Source organism: Phragmites australis, chromosome 6, assembly GCF_958298935.1.
Source record: "Phragmites australis chromosome 6, lpPhrAust1.1, whole genome shotgun sequence".
Taxonomy (NCBI): domain Eukaryota; kingdom Viridiplantae; phylum Streptophyta; class Magnoliopsida; order Poales; family Poaceae; genus Phragmites; species Phragmites australis.
The window spans coordinates 24107096-24130337 of NC_084926.1; the positions used below are offsets into that span (position 1 = coordinate 24107096).

Sequence of the window (23242 nt, forward strand, 5' to 3'; positions counted from 1 at the left end):
TGGAGCGGTGCGGATTGCAAAAGGGGTGCTCCGGAGATACGAGGGGCTCCTTATAAAGCACGAGGCACGGTCACGGCGGATTTGATTCTCCGGGTGGTGCACGGTGAAAGAAAAAACTCAACGGTTTCCCCTTTCTTCGTACTCAATTGATACTCGGAGCAATTGGAGGCTGGCAGTTTCCATAGGTGTCTTCAATTGGCATTGATTTGCTTTGATTACAAACGAGCTTGATAAAATTTCAAAACGGGCTGCTGGCTCTAATATGCGAGGGGAGATCTGGAGGAGGAAGACGACACCAACATGTGGGTCCATGGCGGATGTTGGTCCATGGCGGCAGAGAGAGATCAGAGAGGGTGGAAAAAAAATCCGGCTGTCACAATCATGAACTTATAGAAGCATTCTGTTTGTTGCAGCTTCACATCTTTGCTGCCTTATATATAACTGCGCACAGATGGAGCCTAGCTACTAGCAGGTATTAAAGTTATTAGCATAGTACCAAATTACGATTAACATCAGGAGGGCAACTGATCAGAGTCTACTCCTTAGAGGCATGGATAGCGGACACTGTAGAAACCATGGAGTCGACGCCACACTTGTTGCGGACGTTGGAGCCCCTGCAGATCTTGTAGTACCCATGCTCCCCCCAGTTCTCGCCCCAAGAGTTCTTGATGATCCAGTACGGCTTCTCCTTCAGGCGGATGGGGGCGAAACCAGCCGAGCCATAGCCAACAAGAAGAACGCCATGGTCAAGATGCCTGCCGCAGATGTATGGGCATGACACGCCACCGATGTATGTCTGCATGTAGGCGGCGTTGATACCAACTGCATGGAACAGAAAAATGCATCAGCTATTTCATTGCTTGTTGGTTACTGCGCTATGTATTTAGATGAACCGATCAGGCTATGGGCGTGAGAGATTCTTCTACTTACTTGCCAGTGGACCATGTTTGACAAGGTTAGCAACAATTTGATCTTCATCCACAGAGACAACACTGAAGTTCTGAACGGAAGCAACAATCTTGGATTTGTCAAATTTGCATTGACCGTCCGTCCCGGCATAAGGGTACTCCTTTTCACTCTCAAGGCCACCAGATTTCAAAAGATAACTGAAGGCTGTAGTCATCAGCCCACCATTGCACCCAGAATCGCAAGAATCAGGTTCTGATGAATCACACTGTAAATTTACAACAATGCAGGGCAGTTAATCGAGGGATGAATGCAGCCATTTAGCTAAAGCGGGTAGCAGCAACATCAAGCAATCATCAATATGAATAGTACTAGCAAATAGGCAAAAGCAACAGAAACAGTAAAAACTCAACAAAAAAGGATGGGACACAGCTTTAGCTTCACATGTGTTAAAAGTAGTGAGAAAAGCGCAAACAAACCCAATTATTCACTTGTGACAAAAGTGTATAAAGTGTAGTACAAGCTTTCCGCGTAATAGAAATTTTACTGTACCCACAAGGATGTTGATTACCTTTTACATATAAACAGTAAAATTGCTTTTGCTGAGTGAATGTGTTTTACATTTGGCTAAGGCTGAAACTAACTTAATGAAAGGTGCAAACAACACGACATCTACCTTTTCATTTACATGTATCACTGTTTCATGTTCCAGCAGTTTTGCAACCTCACTTCAAGAGTTTATAAAAAAATAGTTGGGGGGGGGGGTTCCATTTGGATAGTCTTTTTTTTTAGCTTTTCCTTTAAAAAAACCCAGAAGTTATCCAAACAGTTGGCGTCTGGCCCCGGTTTCTAGTGACTTTTGGCTGACTGAAGAAGCAGCTGTAGCGGAAATGAACTAAAAGCTGAGAAACAGGTTATGGCTGGCTTTTAGATATATTGAGAAGTTAAAAGTTTATTATAAAAACCAACAACTAAAATTCAACAGCCACAGCCGCTTTCTCAACTAACCAGAAGCTCCGAAGCTATAACCTATCCAAATGGGCCCTAAGTTAAGCAACTTGCCGCCACAGATGACACCAGCATGCAGCTGCGGTAACATGGACAGAAGCCGAATAAAGTTCCTCATTTTGTTTATGTTGTTATTTTGGTCCTAGGCCAATTATACCAAAATAACACATCACACAATCCCATACTTATTTCTCTTTCAATTGCTAAATCAGAGTATCTAAAGTCTTGTACTGTCCCAACACATGAGTTGTGTGTGCTCAAAGAGTGAAGAGCTAACAAGAATAGATTAGTTCCCAAGTATTTTCCAGTCATTCTAGATATTATGTATCATCGAGAGACCTAAAAACACACAGACAATGTCATCAGCTTCTAAGAGCATGTGCATCCGTTACCCCCTCTGTTAGGTGCTAAGGGTAGTTAACTAGCTTCACTCTTCTTTAGCTTCTAAGGGGAGTTTCTCTCTCCTGTGGCTACCTCTTAGCAGTGACCGATGCACATGCTCTAAGGCTCCAAGTCATTCCCAAAGGCTACGGCCTACCTTGACTAAACTGACATTTCATATTCTTCTCCTTCGTTTTATGCACCTACACTCCACTACCCTATACTAGTTTGGTTCTCTACGCTATCTTTGATTGCTATGTCGGCCACTTCGATTCAAAGTGATCCATTTCCTTCCAAACTCCCCTTTCGGAATCCCCCCTCACCCTTCTCTATTTTCTAATATCTGATATATCCACTCCACCTAACATTTCTTACCTTCTTGCTTTATCCATCCACCTACTCCACAACCATCAAAACTACACCCACCACTTTGCTTCTCTATGCTAACCTCGATTGCTATGCCAACAACTTCGATTCGACTCCCAATTAGTGATATCTCAATCTTATACAGATGTTTTTCCTCCTAATTTCCCTTTCAAATTTTCTCATAAAATCTTGACACTCCTCCAAATCCCCTTACAAAGTCCGCCCTCCCCTTCCAAGATTAGTACCTGCTGCCCAATCAGAAGGGAAGAAAAATAGGAAAAGGACACCACACCAGCTGACAAAATATGGGCAATAGGCCGGAAAAAAAAATCCAACCTTTCTTCCAGCAACCATGAACCAATCACAGAAAAGAGATAACAGTAGTAGGAAAAATTATGCAAGGGAAAGGAGAAGACCTCGTGGTCGCAGTCGACCATCTGCTGCTCGGAGAGCACCTCCAGCTTGCCGGTGGCGAGGTAGTGCGCCCCCTCCAGCGCCCCCGACGCGCTGAACGACCAGCACGACCCGCACGAACCCTACAAATCCACAAACAAACAAGCAAAAAATTCAAGATCACTCATACAAAAAGGCTAGATCGAATCGATCAAGAAATAATCAAGAGAACGGCTCTCGATCGGCGGATCATGGGGGGCCGAATTCGGGCGGACCAACCTGGTTCTTGACGGGCCCGACGGCGCCGTGGTCCCTCCAGTCGAAGTCGTCGGGGAGGCCGTCGGTGGGCAGCACGGGCGCCTCGTGAGCGGAGCCCCCGAGCTCCCTGATGAGCGCACGCCGGGACTTGCGGAGGCCGAGGTAGGTCCGGCGGAACTCGGCGGGGGTAAGGTCGGAGAACTTGGTGATGCCGTGCTCCGCCGACGGGTCCAGCAGCTGGTGCCGGCGAGCGCGGCGGAGGTTGGCCTTGAACACGGATAGCCGGTACGCGTGCTCGTCGGCGTCCTTGTACAACTTGCCGAACCGCTGCACGAAGCTCAAGAAGTGGGACTCGGCGTTCAGCTCCAGGTCGTTCTCCTCACCGCCGTAGACCACCTGCCGGATCAGGGGGTCCTCGGCGTTGACGGAGGCGGCTGCGGCCGCGGCCGCGGCCGCGGTCACAGAGAGGAGGAGAGGGAGGAGGAGGCGGCGATGAGCCATTGGGGATTCCTTGCTTTCTCCCCTTCGCCTGTTTGGATTGGTGGTTGCTTCGGGTTTCTTGGTTCTCTCTCACTAGCACTAGCTTTATTATAGGGAGTTGTTCAGATATACTTTCCCGTTTCACAATATTTATCTATGATTTTAGATGTATCGATTTTAGATTATTTATTTATTACGGTAATAAAGATGTTTTATGATCAATTTTTTTACTATACTTTGAGTGTATATATATATTTATTTTAATATTGTTGAGTTATTTGTTTTTATTCTTACATTAATATTGCGAAAAAGGAGGAATTAGACCTCTAGTGGTGCGGGTTTGCAAATAGGCCCTCGAAATATTGATAACGATGGATTGTGATACATAGATATTTTAAAGGGGCCAGGGCTGTTAGATGGTTGACACCTTAGCGTGTGGATGGGGCGGTCTGTTTCATTGAATATTGGATGTAGATGCTGGATGACTTAATTCGGCCGATTCCACCGGATCGTTTCAGGTTCGCGTTCGTCTCCCTCATCTTTTGCTCGTCCGCGTGTACTGTGTATTGTAATTTTTTATTTAACTTATAATTTTATTTGAAGTATAAAAGTGATCTAAAATTTTTAAATATTTTTATAAATAAATTAGAGCACACTAGTAACCTATTTTAAAATTCTCTAAAAAATCACTTTTTTAATTTCTAGCAATTTTTAATATCTTAAATAAATTCCTAAATACCTGAGAAAATTTATTAATATTCTCCTCATGTTATGTACTATAAATATGAATAGAATATATTATCCACTTTAATCTTACCAACCAAATAAAAAACTAGTTCATCCTTATAAAAAAATATAGATAGCCCTATCCTATCCAATCTCACTCTTCAACTAAACACACCCTTAATAAATGAAGCTACTGTGAATGGAGTGGTAAAAAAAACAAATATTCACTCAGGATGCCAGATGGTGCGATCAGTTGTTAGTAAGTGTGTACATATTTTTTTTATTTAACTTTCGATTTTATTTGGTAGTATAAGAGTGGTTTAAAATTTTTAAACATTTTCACGATCAAACTAGAGCTCATCAACAACTCGTTTTAATTGGTTTGATGCAAAAAGTTTAAGGCAATATTTAATTAAAATTATCCAAATAAACTTATTTTTATAACTTCTAGTAATTTTTAACGTCTCAAATAAATTCTCAAAAATCTAAAAAATCCACTAATATTTTTCTAATGTGATGTACTAATTTATAAAAATATTTATAACCCTAAGTTATTTGGTGAAAAGGTGAATTCATTTGCAATGTTACATTTATATGCATTTGTATCATTTTCATGTGATATTCTTTTTTAATTCAATTTGAATTTAGATAAATTCAAACATGCATAAATTCATCCAAATGTTGCACAATCAATAGGTAAGTTCGCCAAAAAATTATCATAACCAACTCAGTTTATCTAATCCATCCGACCAAATAGAAAACTAGTCTATCCTATCCACTTTAATCACACCAATTAAATAGAAAACTGGCTCATCTCATCTATTTCAACCAAATAGAAAATTGAATCATCCCATCCTAAAAATCAGGGATGACGCTATCCCATCCAATCTCACCCATCAACCAAACGTACCCTTAAAGTATGTGACCAATGTACATGGTATCTTTAGGGATGTAAGTGGGTATTTAATAGGTAGTTTATTAATGTACATGGTACCTTTAGAGATGCAAGTGGGTATCTAATGGATAATTTCGGTCATTACTTAGTTTAATTTTTTTCTTAACTTAATTAAGTACGAGTGAATCTCTAATTCATTTTTTAAGTTTTTTTCCATGTAATGACAAAAAATACAAAACTTGTATCCTTAGGTACATTACATCGTCTAGGTGAAAGCGCCCAACAAAACTTTGGTCGTCGTCGAGGATCACTAGGCAGAATGGCACGCTCCACTAAGCTTGTCTCGAACACACAATTGTAACTCTAGTCACAGAGAAGCAATTTGCGTAGATCTTATGCAAAAATTGCTTCATAAGATCTATGCATATATCTCCATTTTTTGCAAAAGATCTATGCAAATTAATATATGAAGCATAAATAGAAAGGGGTCAAAAAATCGATGAAATAGTAGCCTACTTAGAGCTACACCTCTGGAGGCGGGTCTTGTGAAGTGTCGTCCCCATGCAAAGACTACTCCCACGGAGCGACGATCAGATGCGAAGGATATCCAGATGGCGGTGGTGCGTTTGGAAGCTCCTGACGAGGAGCATGGCACCCTGCGGAAGAGCCTGAGCAGGGAGCCCCTCTGCTTCACATGAGCTTCCATGAAGCACAGCATCACGGTTCGGCCATGCTTCGCCCATACACCCCGACGGAAGTTGTCCAAGGCCATGTGAGTCTCAATCGAGGGCGCCTCTAGCTGAAAATCTGAGATCACGGAGTCCTACACCGGCTGCTCCAATGCTTTGAATTGGTGAGCCCTCCCCAAAGCAGCAAGGTCAGCTGGAGCATCGATGCCACACGTACGTTGGACTTCGCGTAGGCCTCGACAGTATTAGTGGTCGCCCTCGTGGCAGGTCGGAGCCAGCAGAGTGTCAGGACCAACACCTCTGAGCTGGAAGGTATTGGTGGGCCTTCAACCCTAAGTCCACTCAAGGCATCATGGGTGGCCCGGGCCGCCTCTGATGCACGCTCGTCTAGCCCATGGCACTCTGCGTGTAGTGTCTTTTCCATCGTTTGAGCCTGCTCTAGCTCCCGTTGGACTTCGGCCACCCTAATCCAGAGGACTTGGGCATCACCCTCCGCTGACACATGAGTTGTAATGGCCACTTCAATAGATGCCTCCACTTCCTGGAGAGCTTTGGCAGTCTTCCATGCCTCAGCCTCTGCACAGTCCTGCCATGCCACCTCCTCCTGTCTGAGGCCCTCCTCACGCTCACGCCATACCACCTCTTCCTACAGATGACACTCCATAGACTCAGCTCTACGGAGCCTTGCCACTTCATCTCAGATCCCGTCACAGGCCACAATGAGAGCCTGGCGCCGCGCATGTCCTAGCGCCCTCATCAAAAGCAGTTGCTGCGAAACACGATATAGGAAAGATAAGGTGAGCAGCCCAAAAAACCACAACCAAGGAAACCTTGGGCATGAGTGTACCTGCCAGGCCGCTGCCTCTAGGTGCGCCTCCACTTTCTCCGGAGGGCTCCGATCCATAGACAGCTCGATCTCTCCGCTCCTAAGGCAAGATTAGGCTGAGGCAAAAGATTTCAGCGCCTTTGCGCGAAGCATTAAGTCTTTTGAAATCAAGGCCTCGAAACAAAGGCCCCCCTCTACTAGTGCGGTAGTAATGGCAATGGAGGGACTGGCTCCCCTGTACCGACCGCAAGGACCAGAGCATGAACTAGTGTGACATCCCAGGGCGTCAAAAACGTCACCTCCAGAGCATCATGGACACCTTTGGAGGGGTCATCACATTCTGTTGGGGCTCCAGAACCTTAGTGGGGGCCATAGACGGGTCTATCTTGGTGACCACTGAAACACCCCAAGAATGCAAGTCAGGATCCTGGTACATCGCTACGGCAAGATATAAACCAATGGAGTAACGTCTCACCAGGGCCCTTGGTCTGTTCATCAGAGGGACTTGTGACATCCTCGCCATTTGAATCAATGAACCCCCAATCCAGGGAGGACTCGCCCCCTCTTCGGCTTTGGCCGTGGGAAGACAGGTCTGGAGGGGCTGGACCCTTCCCACGATCGCTTCCGTCAAGCCAGCTCTGAAAGGATCTAAAGGCCCTAGAGGGGGGTGAATAGGGCACTAATAAAAACTTAAACCAACTACCGAATTCTAGAACAAAGAGCAATCTTAGTTTAGAATGAATAAAAGCAACTAGACGACCTAGAAAGCTAGAATGATAAGTATAAACATGCAAGCATATAGAACATAAGTAAAGTGCTGAATTGAAACTTGCATGAAGGAAATGCTAGAAGCAAAATGCGAAATGTAACAAGAGTAGGGTAAGGGGACACCGAGTTTTTCCCGAGGTATCGAAGAGTTGGCACTCTCCACTAATCCTCGTTGGAGCATCCATACAAGGATGTCGCTCCCGCTTGAGTCACCAAGAATCAAGAGCTCACTAGTGATTGCCACTTCTCTATTTCTGGATTGGTGGGTATCAAACCAAGTACACGAGCTTCCCAGGGCTCCCACAAGACCTCCAAGAGTTCACTGAGAACACCTCCAATCTCTACGACTGGCTAGGTGTTGCCAACCACGAAGAGTAACAAGCTAACTAGTTCATTTGATCCCTATCAAGCCTAAACAACAGCTAGATGCACACTCGCTACTCTTGAAGCACTAATGAAGTCCTTACTCTTCAATTAAGAACTTGCAAATCACCTCAAGTGCTCTCCCTTACTTCTAAATGACAACAACTGTGTATGAATACTTCTGGATTGCAAGAGAGACGTATGAAGTTAAGTGAGGGGGTATATATAGGCTAGAGATCCAAATCTAGCCGTTACCCAACAACTTATATTTTCTGTGAACACCGGATGGTCCGACGCACACACTTCTGTTAGCACCAGACAATCTGGTGAGACTACTTTTCTTCACATGTTGCCTGCCATCTGTTAGTAGCCGTTGCAAAATGCTCTGGTGTTCCTTCACATAATATCACCGGACAATCCGGTGACTTATAATTCATTTCTCCGAAAATACTAAGTCACTGTTAAATAGTCCGGTGATAACTTCCTTTATGTCACCAGACAATCCGATTAGTTCAACTTGGATTTTCTCCAGAAAAACATTGCTTCTGATAAATAGTCTGGTGTATGTGTCCTTCTGATCACCGGACAATCCGGTGCATGTAACTTCAAACTTCTTTGAAGAATGACTCTTCTGTTAAATGCACTGGTGCAAAATTCCTCCAATCACCGGATAATCTGGTGAGGTCATTTGAAACCTTCACAGAGAGGGGAAATAGTCCGGTGAGTTTAAACCTTGTCACATTGGTCAATCCGGTGAGAACAAATTTTCTGGAACTCGTCCAATTCAATCAACTTTGAGTTCTAACTTCTCAACTTCTCACCCATGGGCTTCTATGAGCTACCTAGTGCTAGATTTTTGCAAGTGTGCATTCAACTATGTCTAGACTCAACTAGGTCAAGCTACAACACTTAGCCCCCCTTTATAGTACGATCAAAAAGACGAAAAGAGACTTATGTCTACTCTAAGTGTCTTCAACACCTTGTGACACTTAGAACTAGAAGATCCTTAATCTTGACGCAAATATCCTTTTGATCGACCAATAGAATTCCAAGAGGGACCAAGAAAACTCATTCAATCATTGTGAACTAAAAAATTTGATTCCCTTCAAAACACATGCATTAGTCACAATGATACGGTTGTCATTAATCACCGAAACACTTACCACTTACCTAGAGGCCTAGATGCTACAAGGTCTCACCTCCGGACACGTTGCAAGTGACATCAACATTTGTAGCCTGCCTCTAGTGCTTCGCCCCGTCCATCTCTACCTCAGATGACTCGGCCACTGAGCTGGCCTATGAACCTTTGGAAGCAGGAGGGAGCCGTGCCCGGAGAGGGCTCGTAGGGATCATGGAGGCCGTGACACTAGAAACCCTGCACCCTCGCTTCCTGGTGACCTTGGGCTTTGCTGGATCTGGCCACGCTGGAGCCACTACCTCGAGGTGGAAGTAGATGTGGTTGTACCACTCCCAGCTCCCAACCAAATCCATATGTTGGTCCTGCTCCATGGAGGTAGGTGGGCCCAAGAACTCCTCCACAACTCTGGCCGCTTGCTCCAGTAGAAGGCAATCCTCTAAAAGAAAAAGACGTGTCACATCCATAAATTCAAAGAAATACAATGAGGAAGACTCACCAGAACTAATGGTGTGCCCAGAGTACACGTTTGGCTCGTCGTCCCCACCTTGTGCAAAGATGTGCTCCCAATCCGCCCAAAGGGGCCAGATACGCAGCATCTTGAACTCCTCCACGAGATCACGCATGCTCATCCTCCAGGCCACCCTATGGAGAAGCGTCAATCATGAAGCGAGCTAGGCAACGAAGATCTCTACCACCATGTTCTGAACATACTTAATATCCCGATTTGTAGAACGAAGGGGAGACCCGATGCCAACATCGTAGTAGAACCACCACTCCGTCCACCCGGAGTACCACTGGCTTTTGATGATCTTCGCTGGAAACGCATCCTGATATTCTAGCCGGAGTTGAAAGTTCACGTTGCTAAAGCTAAAGGCCTTCGTCAATCCGTCCCCCGTTGGAGTCTTTGACTGGCAACTCACCTCATGGATGGAGGCAAAAAGTTCCACTCTCCCTTCACATTCGTCTACCTGCATGGCCCACTCGAAGATGGCCAGATGGGCAATCACGTTGACCATGAGCTATGGTAACCCTACGTAAAAAAGGCGGAGCACTCCCTTGATAAGTGACACTACTGGGAAGACAAGGCCCACGTTGAAAAAGGCTTCGAACACCATGGTATCGTGGCCCCGAGGCTTCGGAACTGCTTCATTCCGCAATGCCCGGGTGACAGACCTGGAGGGGATCTTCCTCTCCTCAACTTTTGGATCGAGTTCGGCCTCGCTGATGGCAGATTCCCCTAGCACATTGTTCTACCAGGGATACTTCCTGCTAGCGTGACGGAGCACCACACCAGGCGACGGCCCGGCCAGTGCCGGAGGAATCGCCACCACTTGAGCATTCATCGCCCCGTGCACATCGACAGCCCCGCCTTGAGCATCGGAGCTAACCATGATGGTCTTTGGAAGGCTGCGAGAAGCACTGGACAATGGTGGAAGATGGGAGTGCTATGGCCATCTGTGCGCGTGGGCTAAAGTAGATGCAGATGGAAGTAGAGGCATCAGATAGGGCCTCCAGTCGGCCGGTACCTCCACCTTATAAACTGAGTGGGGGGGGGGAGTTATTTCCTCTTGGGAATGCGTGTGCATGCCCTGTCCTTTCACCCACGAGGCCACGGTTATGGGGGAGCAAAACCGCCCCCATGACCCTCCAACGATGAGGCACCACGTGTCCCACTACTGCTTGATAAGGCGTGACCATGCCGCTAAATGTAGGACACATTGAATGCCCCCTCACAGGTGTTACTAGATGGTTAGTACAAATCGATTGGTCTAGACTTTCCAAAACAACTCAAGCAAGACGAAGGACCATAGGCTGTCAGTCACGGAGCTAGGGACCGCCGGAGGCCCTACTCCAAAAACGGCGAGACTAGCCCCTCTGCTGGCCACCTCTAGGGGCTACTATTGGGGGTCATCATTATGGACCCTGACACCCCTGGCCTCGCCATCCTATGGCCTTAGGATCATGGATCTCTGAAGGCCCTTCAGGTCTCCAGGCTCTAGGGCTCTTCGGAGCCCTTGCCCTCCATAGCATGGGCGGACTCTCCGGAGCCCCTATCCTCCGAAGGACAAGGTAGCCTCCCCGAAGCCCGGAGGGTGAGCCATTAGGTCTTGTCAAAAGATCAGCCAAAAGGGGCCCGCCAGATGTCCTCCGCCTGCAGGGAAGTGACTGACATTTAATACCATACAAGTGGATGTCATCTTGACATCCTAGCGCAAGTGGTGGCTGACCTGACACCCTTGGACAATGCGGCGCCGTAATAGACAACCGACCTAGTAAATCGCCCTTAGGACCACTTGCACCATTGTATTTACTATAGTTGATAATATCTTCTAGGTATGGGGTAAAAGTATGCTGTCTAGACCCAGAATGTGTGATTTAACCAGCCCTAGGTCCATGTGGTATAGCGATGACTGGTATCACTATCTCTGTAAGGGCAAACTTGTATACTTGCATCTTGACAGCGCTATAAGTATAGACCTTTGGCCATCATGCTACAGGGGAGGTCTTTCTTATCAATATCAACAATAGAGTTGATATTACTTCTTCTCCACTGCTTCTTTAAGCTTGAGTCTATTCTCTAAAAGATGCTCTCGCTGCACTTATTCATGTGGAAGACTTTTTTCATTCACCAACAATCATCATATTCTACTCCGCAATTACAGATATTTCTTTTCATCAAGTCATTATTGATGAGCTTACCTCACATGAATACACAACACTAATGGACGAGATCAAAAATAGAAGAAAGAACACACACCATGTGTACAGTTAATGCTCTAATCAGATGGCTGGTAGGTCGGTTACAGTGTTGTCTGTACGCTCCTGTTCTCTTACCAATGCCATCTTTCTTCTCGATGGCATCACCGTTTTAACTTTTAAGCATGTAGCGGCACTGTTGCTTCCCACGGGCAGGCCAAACCTCATTTCCTGGGTATGGAGGTCTTCAAAGAATGAAATTTCCATTAGCAACCATGTATTTTCCTGTATAACTGTTGCGGACCCAAAAGATGTCCCGTGTTTACTTTGACTGGTATGGAACGAATGCCACTGCAAGAGTCCATGCTGATAAAAACTTGGGATCTCGAGGTAATAATTCCGATCTCACTTGTTGATGGCTATCCCTAAAAGTAGCCAATGATTGTTTGTTGAATAAAGAGAAATCACGAATTATTTTTAATCGATTAGCTAACGAACTGTTATAGCAACAGAAACAAAAACAATCTGTTGAGGCGGCGATGCCTTTAATTTCACCACCCAGCCAACTGCATCTTACTCCACATCCATAAACCCACCATCAATATTATGTTGATAAGACACCAAAGAATTCATTCCACCCTATTTTAATTTATGACAACAAATAGAAACAACTAGCATCAATAATTCCATAAAGACATTAAACTAGAAGCATGGTTAGGTACTTGGGCAACTCTTGAAGGAGCAAAAAAGACAAGGTTTAACATGTATAAGTTAGGACCTTTGACTTGAGTATAGCAAGTATGGAGAAATTTGGGACAATTTGAAGTTGCTCATACATCACAGACAAATTTTAACTAAGCTTTTCAAAATGAGGAAAGTAGATATAAATGCGGTAGGCTCTTGGCACAAGCTACCCACACATCCCAATATTGAAAGAACTCGTTGAGTTCTGGCCTCAATCGTGGAGGTTTGGTTGAATACTTACTGATTCTCACTTGTTACTGTTCATAAACGGCAACAACCCTTGCAATTGAGACCATGATAAGACGTTGAACCACTTTTTTTGACTGGATTTTCGTGCTTTGATTTGTTTGATTAAAGCCAAAAGGTGACCATACCCATCTCAATTGCCTGTCATAGTACATTCCTGGAAACAATCATCCACACAACTTATCTCCGAAAAGCCAGTGATGAGCACTTGAGCAGAACATAAAGATGACATCGCATTGCTCAAGAACTTCAATCACTCAAGTATTCAACCAAACTTGTTCTGCACAATTAATTAATGAGTAAATGTAACTTTATCTCATCAGGTATGAACTCCAACCTATTATCTTAGCTCCTTAGCACCCTCTCAATTCTAAGCTCTTCAATGCAGTACAGCAGAAAATGGTGTCAGGTTTTCATATCCTGTTCAATAACTTCAGTGCTTCATCCACACGCCCTTTCTCAGAATAGCCTTCAAAAAGGGAATTGAATATCACACTATTAGGACAACATCCATACCTTTTCATTTGCTCAAAAACTTCAGTTGCCAAGTCAACCAACCCATTCTTGCACAACAAATCAATGAGTAAACTAAATGTTGCTTCATCTAGAGACCACTCCTCTCTAAACATCTCAGCTATAAGCTCAATTACATCCTCTCATCGTTTTGCTCTACACAAACCCTTCAGTGCTCTGTCATGGCTCTACATCGATCCATCAAGACTCTCAACCGATGGCATCTTCAAGTCAAGGTCATTTGAATAAATTCCCATCCAATTCCACATTTTGTTAATGTGTTCATAATATTAGGTTAGTATTAAGTTCCACATTTGGTATCAGAGCCAATCTAACCTTACCCTTGAACCGATTAGTTCTCATTGACCTCGATTGTCCCTCTAATAAGCTTGATTAGCTCTCAGTTATGATGGTAAGGCCTTATTCATGTCAGATTTGATATTTAGCTTTTAATTATTGTTGGTTAATAATGTTTTAGCCCTAATCATGTCTCTATTATTTTGATTATTAACATCAAGCCGCAATTTCATGTTAATGTTCATACCTAAGGAATAATTAGGTTTGGGTACCATAGAGAAGCAGGGGAATTAGGTGTTTTTGAAACCTTGAGAAGAATCTCCAAATTTATCCTCAAATTTTGAAACCCTAGAATAATCCCACTGCCCCCCCCCCCCAAAAAAATCCCATGAACTTAGATCTAAAAGTGATGGTTTACTTACAATTTGGGTCGCCTTGTTGTCGTTGATGCCACCAGAGCCGCCAAATCTCATCTCTGATGGATTTGCCTCCTTGGGTCTTCACGCCCACTGCCTATGTGCGCATCGGCATCCTTGCCATCGTGGGCTTCCTCTTCTTGCCACACGCGTGTCACTACTGCTCTGCATCTTCGTCGTCGGTCGGACCATGTGCAGGTTTTTGGCTTCCCCACATGCGAGTGCCACCTCAGATCCCATCGTCGGAGCCGCATGAGGCATGAGTCCACCACACGCGTGTGCCAGTGATGGGATCCAACGTTGTGTCATCGCTCCGCCATCCCTCTCTCACTCTCACACTGCTGCTGTCGTTGCCACTCTCTCATGCATTTCTCGGGTGGGAATGAGGTTAGGGTTAGGGTTATAAGGTTGCAGTAGTTTTGTTCCAAGCAGGAGTGCAGCACGCCATCCATTTTCATCGGATGACTGATGATCATCGAGCGCGGTCGTAGGCTAAGAAGCGGTCATGGGCCATGTTCTTGTCTAGTATGGGCCGGTGCGAGTTTTGGGCTGAATAAATATAAAGATCGGCATGTTATTTTTTTGGGTCAATTTCAATTATAGGCTCTTTTCTTTTTGTGAATTTCTCTGTATTTTTAATGCTTTTCAATTTATAGAGTTATTTTGGCTCATTTATTTGTTGCATTTAATTGACGATTGTTGAATGCAATAATTAAACTTATTTTATCTCTGATTAAGTGGAACCAACGAGAAAACTTTAGTTGGGGATTTAACTTGAGAATTGTGAAATTTACTTTTATAGCCATAATTTTTGATCAAAGTTGATTATAATTATGTGTTATTGAAATTATTTATCATTTATTTAAATAATTTTGTTCATTTTCATTTCCTCCCAATGGTGATGCCAAATTTGAACTGTCATTAGCATGTTATTAATTAGACCAACATTTGGTTAATTTCATGCCTGGCTTTATTTATTTTGCTATGTTCATATGTAATTATTAATGATATTTTTATCATTTTAATCATAGCTATGAACCCTTCAACTGTCATTGGTTACGTAAATGGAATTGAGCAGCCGATTGGGACTAATATCCCTTCTTGGAAAGAGCAAGTTTTGAATGTTCTTGGAGTAATGGATCTCGATTTTGTCTTGCGAGAGACAGCTCCTGTTGCACCCGCTAATGATGCCTTGGACCCACTGAGAAAAAGTTCTATGAGGCAGCTAAAGAAAAGTGGGAGTTGTCTAACCACATGTCCCTAATGATCATGAAAAGTATCATCACTATAGGGATCAGGGGCTATCCTCAGTTTGAAGTGTTCTAAGACTTACTTGGACATAGTGGAGGAGTAGTTTAAGGGCTCCTCGAAAGTTTTTGCCAAAACATTAGTATGAATATGTTGACAACTAAGTATGATAGGACTAGCGGTGTAAGTGAGCATGTGATGATGATGAATGACATGGCCGCTAGATCAATTATAACACTCAGAAGGAGTTGTGGACCATGAGCGAGCTCACTACCATGTGTGTCCAGGAGGAGGGAAGGGTGCAGATCAAGAAGAAGGACTATGCACAGCAAGTCAGTGTAAGTTCAAGAAAGAGAAAGTTCCAAGGGGAGTTTAAATCAAAGAAGAACCTGCATTTCACCTCTAAGAGGATATCGAGCAAGCCAAAGGCTCCTATTGCACCAGCTACGCCCGCGACCTAATGATATAATATGCTGCTTCTATAAGAAAGGTGGGCATGTTCAGAAGGATTGTGCAGGCTTCAAGGAGTGGCTTACCAAGAAGGGTAATGATGTGATTTCTTTTGTTGATGAAACCCTTTTTGCTAATTTTCCACTAATTCTTGGTGGATTGATTCTGGTGTAACTGTGCATATATGTAATTCATTACAAGGATTATGTTCTGTGAGGACTTATAAGAAAGGGGAGCGAAGTCTTAGAATAGCTAATGGGAAGGAGACTGAAGTCAAAATAGTAGGAGATCTTCCATTAGTGTTGTATGACAGCTTTACCCTTCATTGAATAATGTATTTTATGTTCCCACCTTAAGTAGGAACCTTATTTCAATGTCTCTCTTGGACGATTATGATCTCGAATGTACTTTTAGGAACAATCAGTGTGTAATAAAGCTTGGCAATGACAATGTTTGTTGTGGTTCTCGCCAAGATAATAGACTTGAATTATTTCATTCTCCTTAATCCCTGAATGTGTTCAATAAAGTTGACAAATGTAATAAGACCTCATCAAACTATGTCATTGATTGCACTAGTGGGAAATATGTTAAACAAATTAAGAAGGGAGCCACCAGCATCATGGGATTATTAGAGTTGATGAACACTAACATATGAGGGCATTTTCCTATTTCGAGTGTGGATGGATATGACTCCTTCACCACGTTCATTGATGATTACTCCCATTACGGATATGTTTTTCCTATTCGTTACCATTCTGAATCACTCGGTAAGTTTAAGATATTTAAGGCTGAAGTAGAAAATTAGCATAATGTAAAGATTAAGGTATTGAGATTAGACCGAGGAGGAGAGTACTACGATAGACATGCTCCCTATGGACAGATTCCTAGTCCTTTTGCACTATTCCTTCAGGAAATTATATAGTTGTGCATTACTCAATGCATGGCTAACCTTAGCATAATGGAGTGGCCAAAAGATGAAAGCGTACTCTTATGGACATTGTACAGAGTATGATTAACAACTCTAGTTTACTAGATAATTTATGGATGGAGGCATTAAAGATAGCAACTCACATACTTAATCGGTTCCCCGTAAATCAATGTCTAATACACCTTATAAATAATGGATTGGGAGAAAACTGGGATTAAGATACTTACGTGTCTGGGGTTGTCCAGTTACAGCCAAAACATATTTAATCCACACATTGGAAAATTAGACATTAAGATAATTAGCTATCATTTCATTGGGTACCCTGAACGATCAAAGGGGTATCATTTCTAGTGTCTAGATTGTACCACTAAGTTTATAGAAACGAGACATCTAAGTTCTTATAGAATGCTGAAATCAATGGGAGCTTTGAGGGAAGAAATATCTCAGTTGAGGAGAACTGGGTTTATGTTCCTATCTCGATTATCCAAGGGGCTAATGTCCCTGCACCTCATGTTGATGCACCTCCAGATGTTCAGCCTCAAGAAGAAATTATGGGATTAGTAGCGCATCACCTAATGATGAGTATCACATAGATTAGACTCATTTGGTTACTAATGAACCCTTAAGATCACAAAGAAAGACAAGATATGCTATTCCGAATGATTATGTCGTGTACATGAATGAAGATGTGAATAACGTAGGGAAGATGGGTGATCCTACCTCATTTAAGGAGGCCATCATGGGCGAGCATTCATCCAAGTGGCATGAGGCCATGAAGGATGATATGGAGTTAATGACTTTGAATAAGGTCTAGGACCTAGTAGAAATTCTTAACGAAGTCAAAACAGTGGGTTTTAAATGGTCTACAAAACCAAGCATGATTCTAAGGGAAATGTCAAAAGGTTCAAGACAAGACTCGTCACTAAGAGCTTTACACACAGAGAGGGGATTGATTATAATGATACATGTTCTCCTATCTCAAAGAAGGACTCATTAAGAATTATCATGGCATTTGTTGCTAATTATGATTTAGAGCTACGCTAGATAGATCTTAAAAATGCATTCCTTAATGGCGACTTGCGTGAGAATGTATACATGGCTCAACTAGAAGGTTTTTTCATGGAAGGAAAGAAACACATGGGGTGTAGACTTAGAAAATCTAGTTATGGACTAAAGCAGGCATCCAGGCAATGGTACCTTAAGTTCGATGAAGTCATAAGAAAATTCAACTTCAAAGAAAATGAAGTGGACAATTGCATTTACATTAAGATTTAAGGGGAGCAAGTTTGTTATCCTGGAACTTTATGTGGATGATATTCTAGTGGCTGGTAGCGATAAGGATATGTTGCATGAGACTAAGCAATTTCTACCATCCAACTTACGTTTTGGGCATTGAGATTCATCGGGATAGGTCCAGAGAGGTACTGAATCTATCCCAAATGGCTTACATTTTCATATTGCTCAAAGGTTATAATATGCATAATTGTTCTACATCACATACTCCTGTTGTTAAAGAGGATAAATTTAGTTTATTCCAGTCCCCAAGGAATTAATTAGAAGTTGATCAGATGAAGATGATTCCTTATGCGTTGACAGTCGAGAGCATTATGTACGCTTAGGTCTGTACACGCCATGACTTAGCTTATATAATGTGGATGTTGGGTAGATATTAGTCTAATCTATGATTAGAGCACTGAAAAGCTGCAAGAAGACCTTGCGTTATTTACAATGCACTAAGCATTTCATGCTCACATATAAGATGTATGAAAAAATCTTGAGGTTAAAGGGTATGTGGACACTAACTTTGTGGAGTAAATAGACACAAAGAACTCGACTTCAGGATATATTTTTACCCTCGTAGGATGAACCATTTCCTGAAAAAGCTCCAAACAATCACTTATTGCATCTTCTACGATGCAATATGAGTTTGTGGCATGTTATGAGGTTACCGAGTAGGTTGTATGGATTAATTTTTTTTATCCCGAGACTTAGAGTGATTGATAGCATAACTAAGCCACTCATGATATACTATGATAATAAAGCTGCATTTTTTCTTTTCGAGTAACAATGAGTCAAGTGATGCTGCCAAATATATTGACATTGTGAAAGATAGAATTCAGGATTAAACTATTGAGATTATAAATACAAAGTCTATACTTGCCGACCCACTAACTGAAGGCTTACCACCCAATATATTTAAAGAACAAGTTGCCTGCATAGGTTTCATTGATAGCTTATGATTTTGAGATAATTAATTTAAGATCTCAGTTTCATAATCCTGGATATAAAGGACCATAAGAAAGAAATCAACTCCCAAGGCATAAGTTTTATCCATATCGAAATGAAATTGTGTGCTATAGAATGTGAGGTCCATTATCGTTTTAATAGATGTTGTGACCGCATTATCTTGGTCCGCCATTTTATTAAGTATGGACTAATGATGATAAACTATTCGATCAAGTGGGAGAATGTTAGTTAATCTCAGCTAATCTTAATAACATGATTGAGTCCTAACTACTTATGCGCCACAATCAGAGGCGTCAACAAACTCATGGTTATGGTCTTGGGTCGATCAGTGCCAAAATAAAAGGGGAGGCTGACACCTCACACGATCAATTAGTTTCCTGTAAGGTTTTGCCAACCCCAAAATAAAAAACCCAACTACCCGATCCTAAGGGCGTTGGGTTGACACAAAGGCCCTCATCACAGCCTCCATTCGACTCAGACGATCACCTGCGAGCTCTTCATCAACGCTAACTCACTGACAACCTCTACAGATCGACTCCACCAACGTACAGTACCCTGTTGCAGCTCTAGATCGATCCATCAAGACTCTCAACCAATGACATCTTCAAATCAGGGTCATTTGAATGAATTCCCACCCAATTCTGCATTTTGCTAATGTGTTCATAAAATTAGATTAGTATTGAGTCTCATAGAGGGGAGAAGGTGATAACGGTGGGAGGAAGATGGTCATTGGATGCGCTGCCATTGCATGTTGCGTGCCATCTACATCAGCGACACGACGGTGACGAGATAGAGCTGCAATAGCAGATGACATGCAAAGCACCATGCCGATAGCAGCGGTGGGCCCTTGGAATGCAGGAGTTGACGGTGTGCATGAGCTATCGAGAGAGTCATGCAGGAGCCGACAGCGTGCAGAGTGTTGTGCACAACACTATGCGGACAGTTTGGCGATGCCAGAAGAAGGGGCTTGGGGGAGGAAGTGGTGGTGTGGAGGAGCATAAGGCCACCACCCGGCGCCTGGGGAGGAAGCACAGAAGGACACCACACGCCATCCACTTTCTCCTCTCTCTCCAGCCCACCTTCTCTCCCCTCGCTTTCTCCTCCCTTTCTCTAGCCCATGTAGTCATGCTTCTTTTTGTTACATGCTTCTGTCAGATAATGTGGAATCAGCCAAAAAAAGTCAAAGCAGCCATCTGCATGCTTACCGTGCACAATGGGTTAATACTCTGGATTAGATTGCAGCCATCAGCCGATGGCTTGCGATCAGACGAGAGTCAGGCGCGTGAGCACATGGTCTTGTGCGCAGAAAAATGGCACTCATATGTTGATGGACACTGCTCGAAACGAAATAACCATTTTGTGATACTCTAGGATTTAGTCTTCTCTAAAGTGTGCTAGTGGCCCGTTCACGCGGTGCTGTGAACGTTCTGGACGTGCCGCGATGCTAGTGTTAGTCTAGTCTAGCCTGCATTTATGTTTGTTGCGCTACCGGTAGTCGAGAGCTCGTTGTAGCTCAATAGAATTGAACCTAGACCTTTTTTGACTCTTAACTCGTGCTCATGTCATTCATGCATACACATATTCATTTATACATGTACAAATAATGGTCCTTTATCATTACATAAATTGCATTTACATGTGCTTGCAATGCATAAATACATACATGCATGCATACATGCATACATACATGCATACATCCATCCATCCATCCATACATACATACATACATGTAAAAATACAGGAGGAGTGGTGTTTGTAAAAGAAATGTCTGCTTCTCTGAAGAGTGCATTTTCCTAAATTGCCAAGCCAAGTAATTTCCTAAATTCCCAATGGCCATTTATTTATGACTATTAATTTTAACTCACAAGTAAATTATCATGACATTTTAGGAAATAAATGAGACAAAAATATAGAAATTCAATCTTTGATTTTTAAGCCATGACTTTTTTCAAAAGGCATGTGAAGTTAAAGAAATAGAAAAAGTGAGCCATAGATGTCATGCCAACCACACCAAGGACCCCAATGAAAAACCATAACCTTTGCAAAGTGTCACACCCTAATTTTTAGATTTCACAAATTTCTAAAATTTTCCAAGATTAGACTATAGATTAAATAATTAGAATAAAAAAAATCATATTTTCTAAATTCAAATTCAAATTTGAATTAAGGATATTAATTGTTTGAATGGATTCATGTTGAAAATAGGCATTTAGGTTTTATTGTTTTTCTCTCGACCTTATTGGATTTTATTTGAGCTCACTTGGAGTTTTATTTGAATTCTTCTGAGTTAAATTTTATTTTCAAAGTACCAAAATGCTTTCATGTTCAAAACATTTTATTGGCTTCTAAATGTTTTCAAAAGCTTGTTGGAATTTTCTATTATTTTATTTGGATTTTATTTGTTTTTCTTCTTTCCTAGAAATTCCTAAATAAAAGAAAATCCTAAATCTAATCCAACCCAACCCAATCTGCTCGGCTGGGCCGGCCAAAGCCAACCCATTTCTGCGCCACCTCCACCTTCCAACTCTGGGCCGTGTTCTGGCTCGATTGCCACTCGCCTCTCTTCTCCTCAGGTCGCAAACCATCCCAGTTAACCTGCCATTTCCAGCTGCTGAAAGCGCCTTTGCCTCCTTCCGCATCTCCTCGTGTCGCTGACAATCGGGCCCATTGGTCATTGCCATCCCCTTCCTCCAGTCGTGGCTCCTATGTGTCGTTCGACCCTGGTTCGGCAACGCCCGTGCCAATCCGTCCTTCCAGAAGCTCAGCTACGCGATAAACCAAGTCTCCTCACCTGAATTTGGCTTTATATCTAAGCTTTGCATGTTTAAACGGGAGATCGAGATCTTAGCCGAGTTAGACCCGATGCACCGCTGTCTAAGTCCGACCTGAGCATGAGATGCCGTCGCCCTAGCTTGTTTTCCAACCCGAGTCACCCCTATATATAGAGGCCGACACGCCCTACTATCCCGCACCCCAAAAACCCACGGAACCCGAAACCATAGCTCTCTCCATCTGCCGCCATTAAAGAGCTCGATGAGCTCATTGATTTGCACTTACTAACGCGCATTGCCATCGCTGAGTCACCTAGGAGCATCGCATGAGGTCGGTGAAGCTTCCCCAAGCCTCACCGTTGTTGATCGTGCACCGGAGAGCCCTCCCCGTCGATGCCCAAACTCCGCCGCCGCTAAACAACGTTGCCTACCATCTTCCAGCCACCTTCGGCATCCCGCGAGCACCTCGGTGAGTTTGTCGTGCTACCCTTTCTCTGCTCCGCCGCTCGCCATCATGACCCGTGATTGGCAACAAGGTTTCCGTCGAGCTTCGGCAAGATCGCGGCTGTCCCGTGCTCCCTTCACCGTCCCGAATACGGTCGCCTGCTGAAACCCGTCAGGAGCAAACCTAGCCATCTGATCCAGATCCGAGCGCATAGATTAGACTATCAACTTACCCCTTCAGCCACCAATCAGACGCTGCCACATGTCCATCTTTATTTCAGTCAATACATGTGCTCTGTCAGCTGCTACATCATCATCCACGTCCGCACTCTTGCTGACATGTCAACCCATGTGTTTGCCATGTCAGCCTAGTCAGCAATTCAATCTATTCCAGTACAAACATATTTCTAGAAATTCCAGGAATTTGGCAATTTTGCACTTAAGCCCCTAAACTTTTTTTTATTTACCTAAAAGCACCTATCCTTTTACAGTCTAATCACTAAACTTTTCTATATTTATTAAAAGGTCCCTATATTTTTACAAAGGCCCTTAATCTTTCTGTTTTATTCAAAATAAGTTCTTTTCTTTTTCATATTTAATCCTAAAATTATTTTAGCCATAACTTTCTCATTTTAACTCCGATTTCAGTGATTCTTATGTCCAAATTTTTCTAAAAACATGATCTATCCAATCATGCCAGTTTTAGGTGTCAATCCTTGCATCTAACCTTGTTGGCATAGGGCAACTTATGTTCACTCAATGTGGTCCAATGTGCCCATTACATTCTCATAGGATGACATGAGGGTTCTAGATTACCCACACACGTTGCCTTCATGGTTACAGCAAACATTTCGGGAAATGAAGTGCATAGAATCCTAATAGATGGCAGCAGCTCGGCAGATATCATCTTTGCGGATGCCTTTGACAAAATGGGTTTACGGCGAAGCGACCTTGACCAGGTTGGGTCTCCATTACTAGGCTTTGGTGGAAACGCAATCAACGCTTTGGGAAAGATAACAATTCGGTATCATTTGGCGAAGGGTC

The 23242-nt window shown here is 43.2% G+C and overlaps 1 protein-coding gene across 1 annotated transcript; it reads right to left on the bottom strand.

Moving 5' to 3' along the window:
• Positions 1-354: 354 nt before the first annotated feature.
• Positions 355-3898, bottom strand: LOC133922156 (cysteine proteinase 1). Its single transcript, XM_062367359.1, has 4 exons — positions 3334-3898; positions 3078-3197; positions 931-1174; positions 355-822 (listed from the first exon to the last, which is right to left on the bottom strand). The coding sequence occupies exons 1-4, from the start codon at positions 3811-3813 to the stop codon at positions 536-538; spliced, it is 1131 nt and encodes a 376-aa protein (XP_062223343.1). The 5' UTR covers positions 3814-3898; the 3' UTR covers positions 355-535.
• Positions 3899-23242: the final 19344 nt, after the last annotated feature.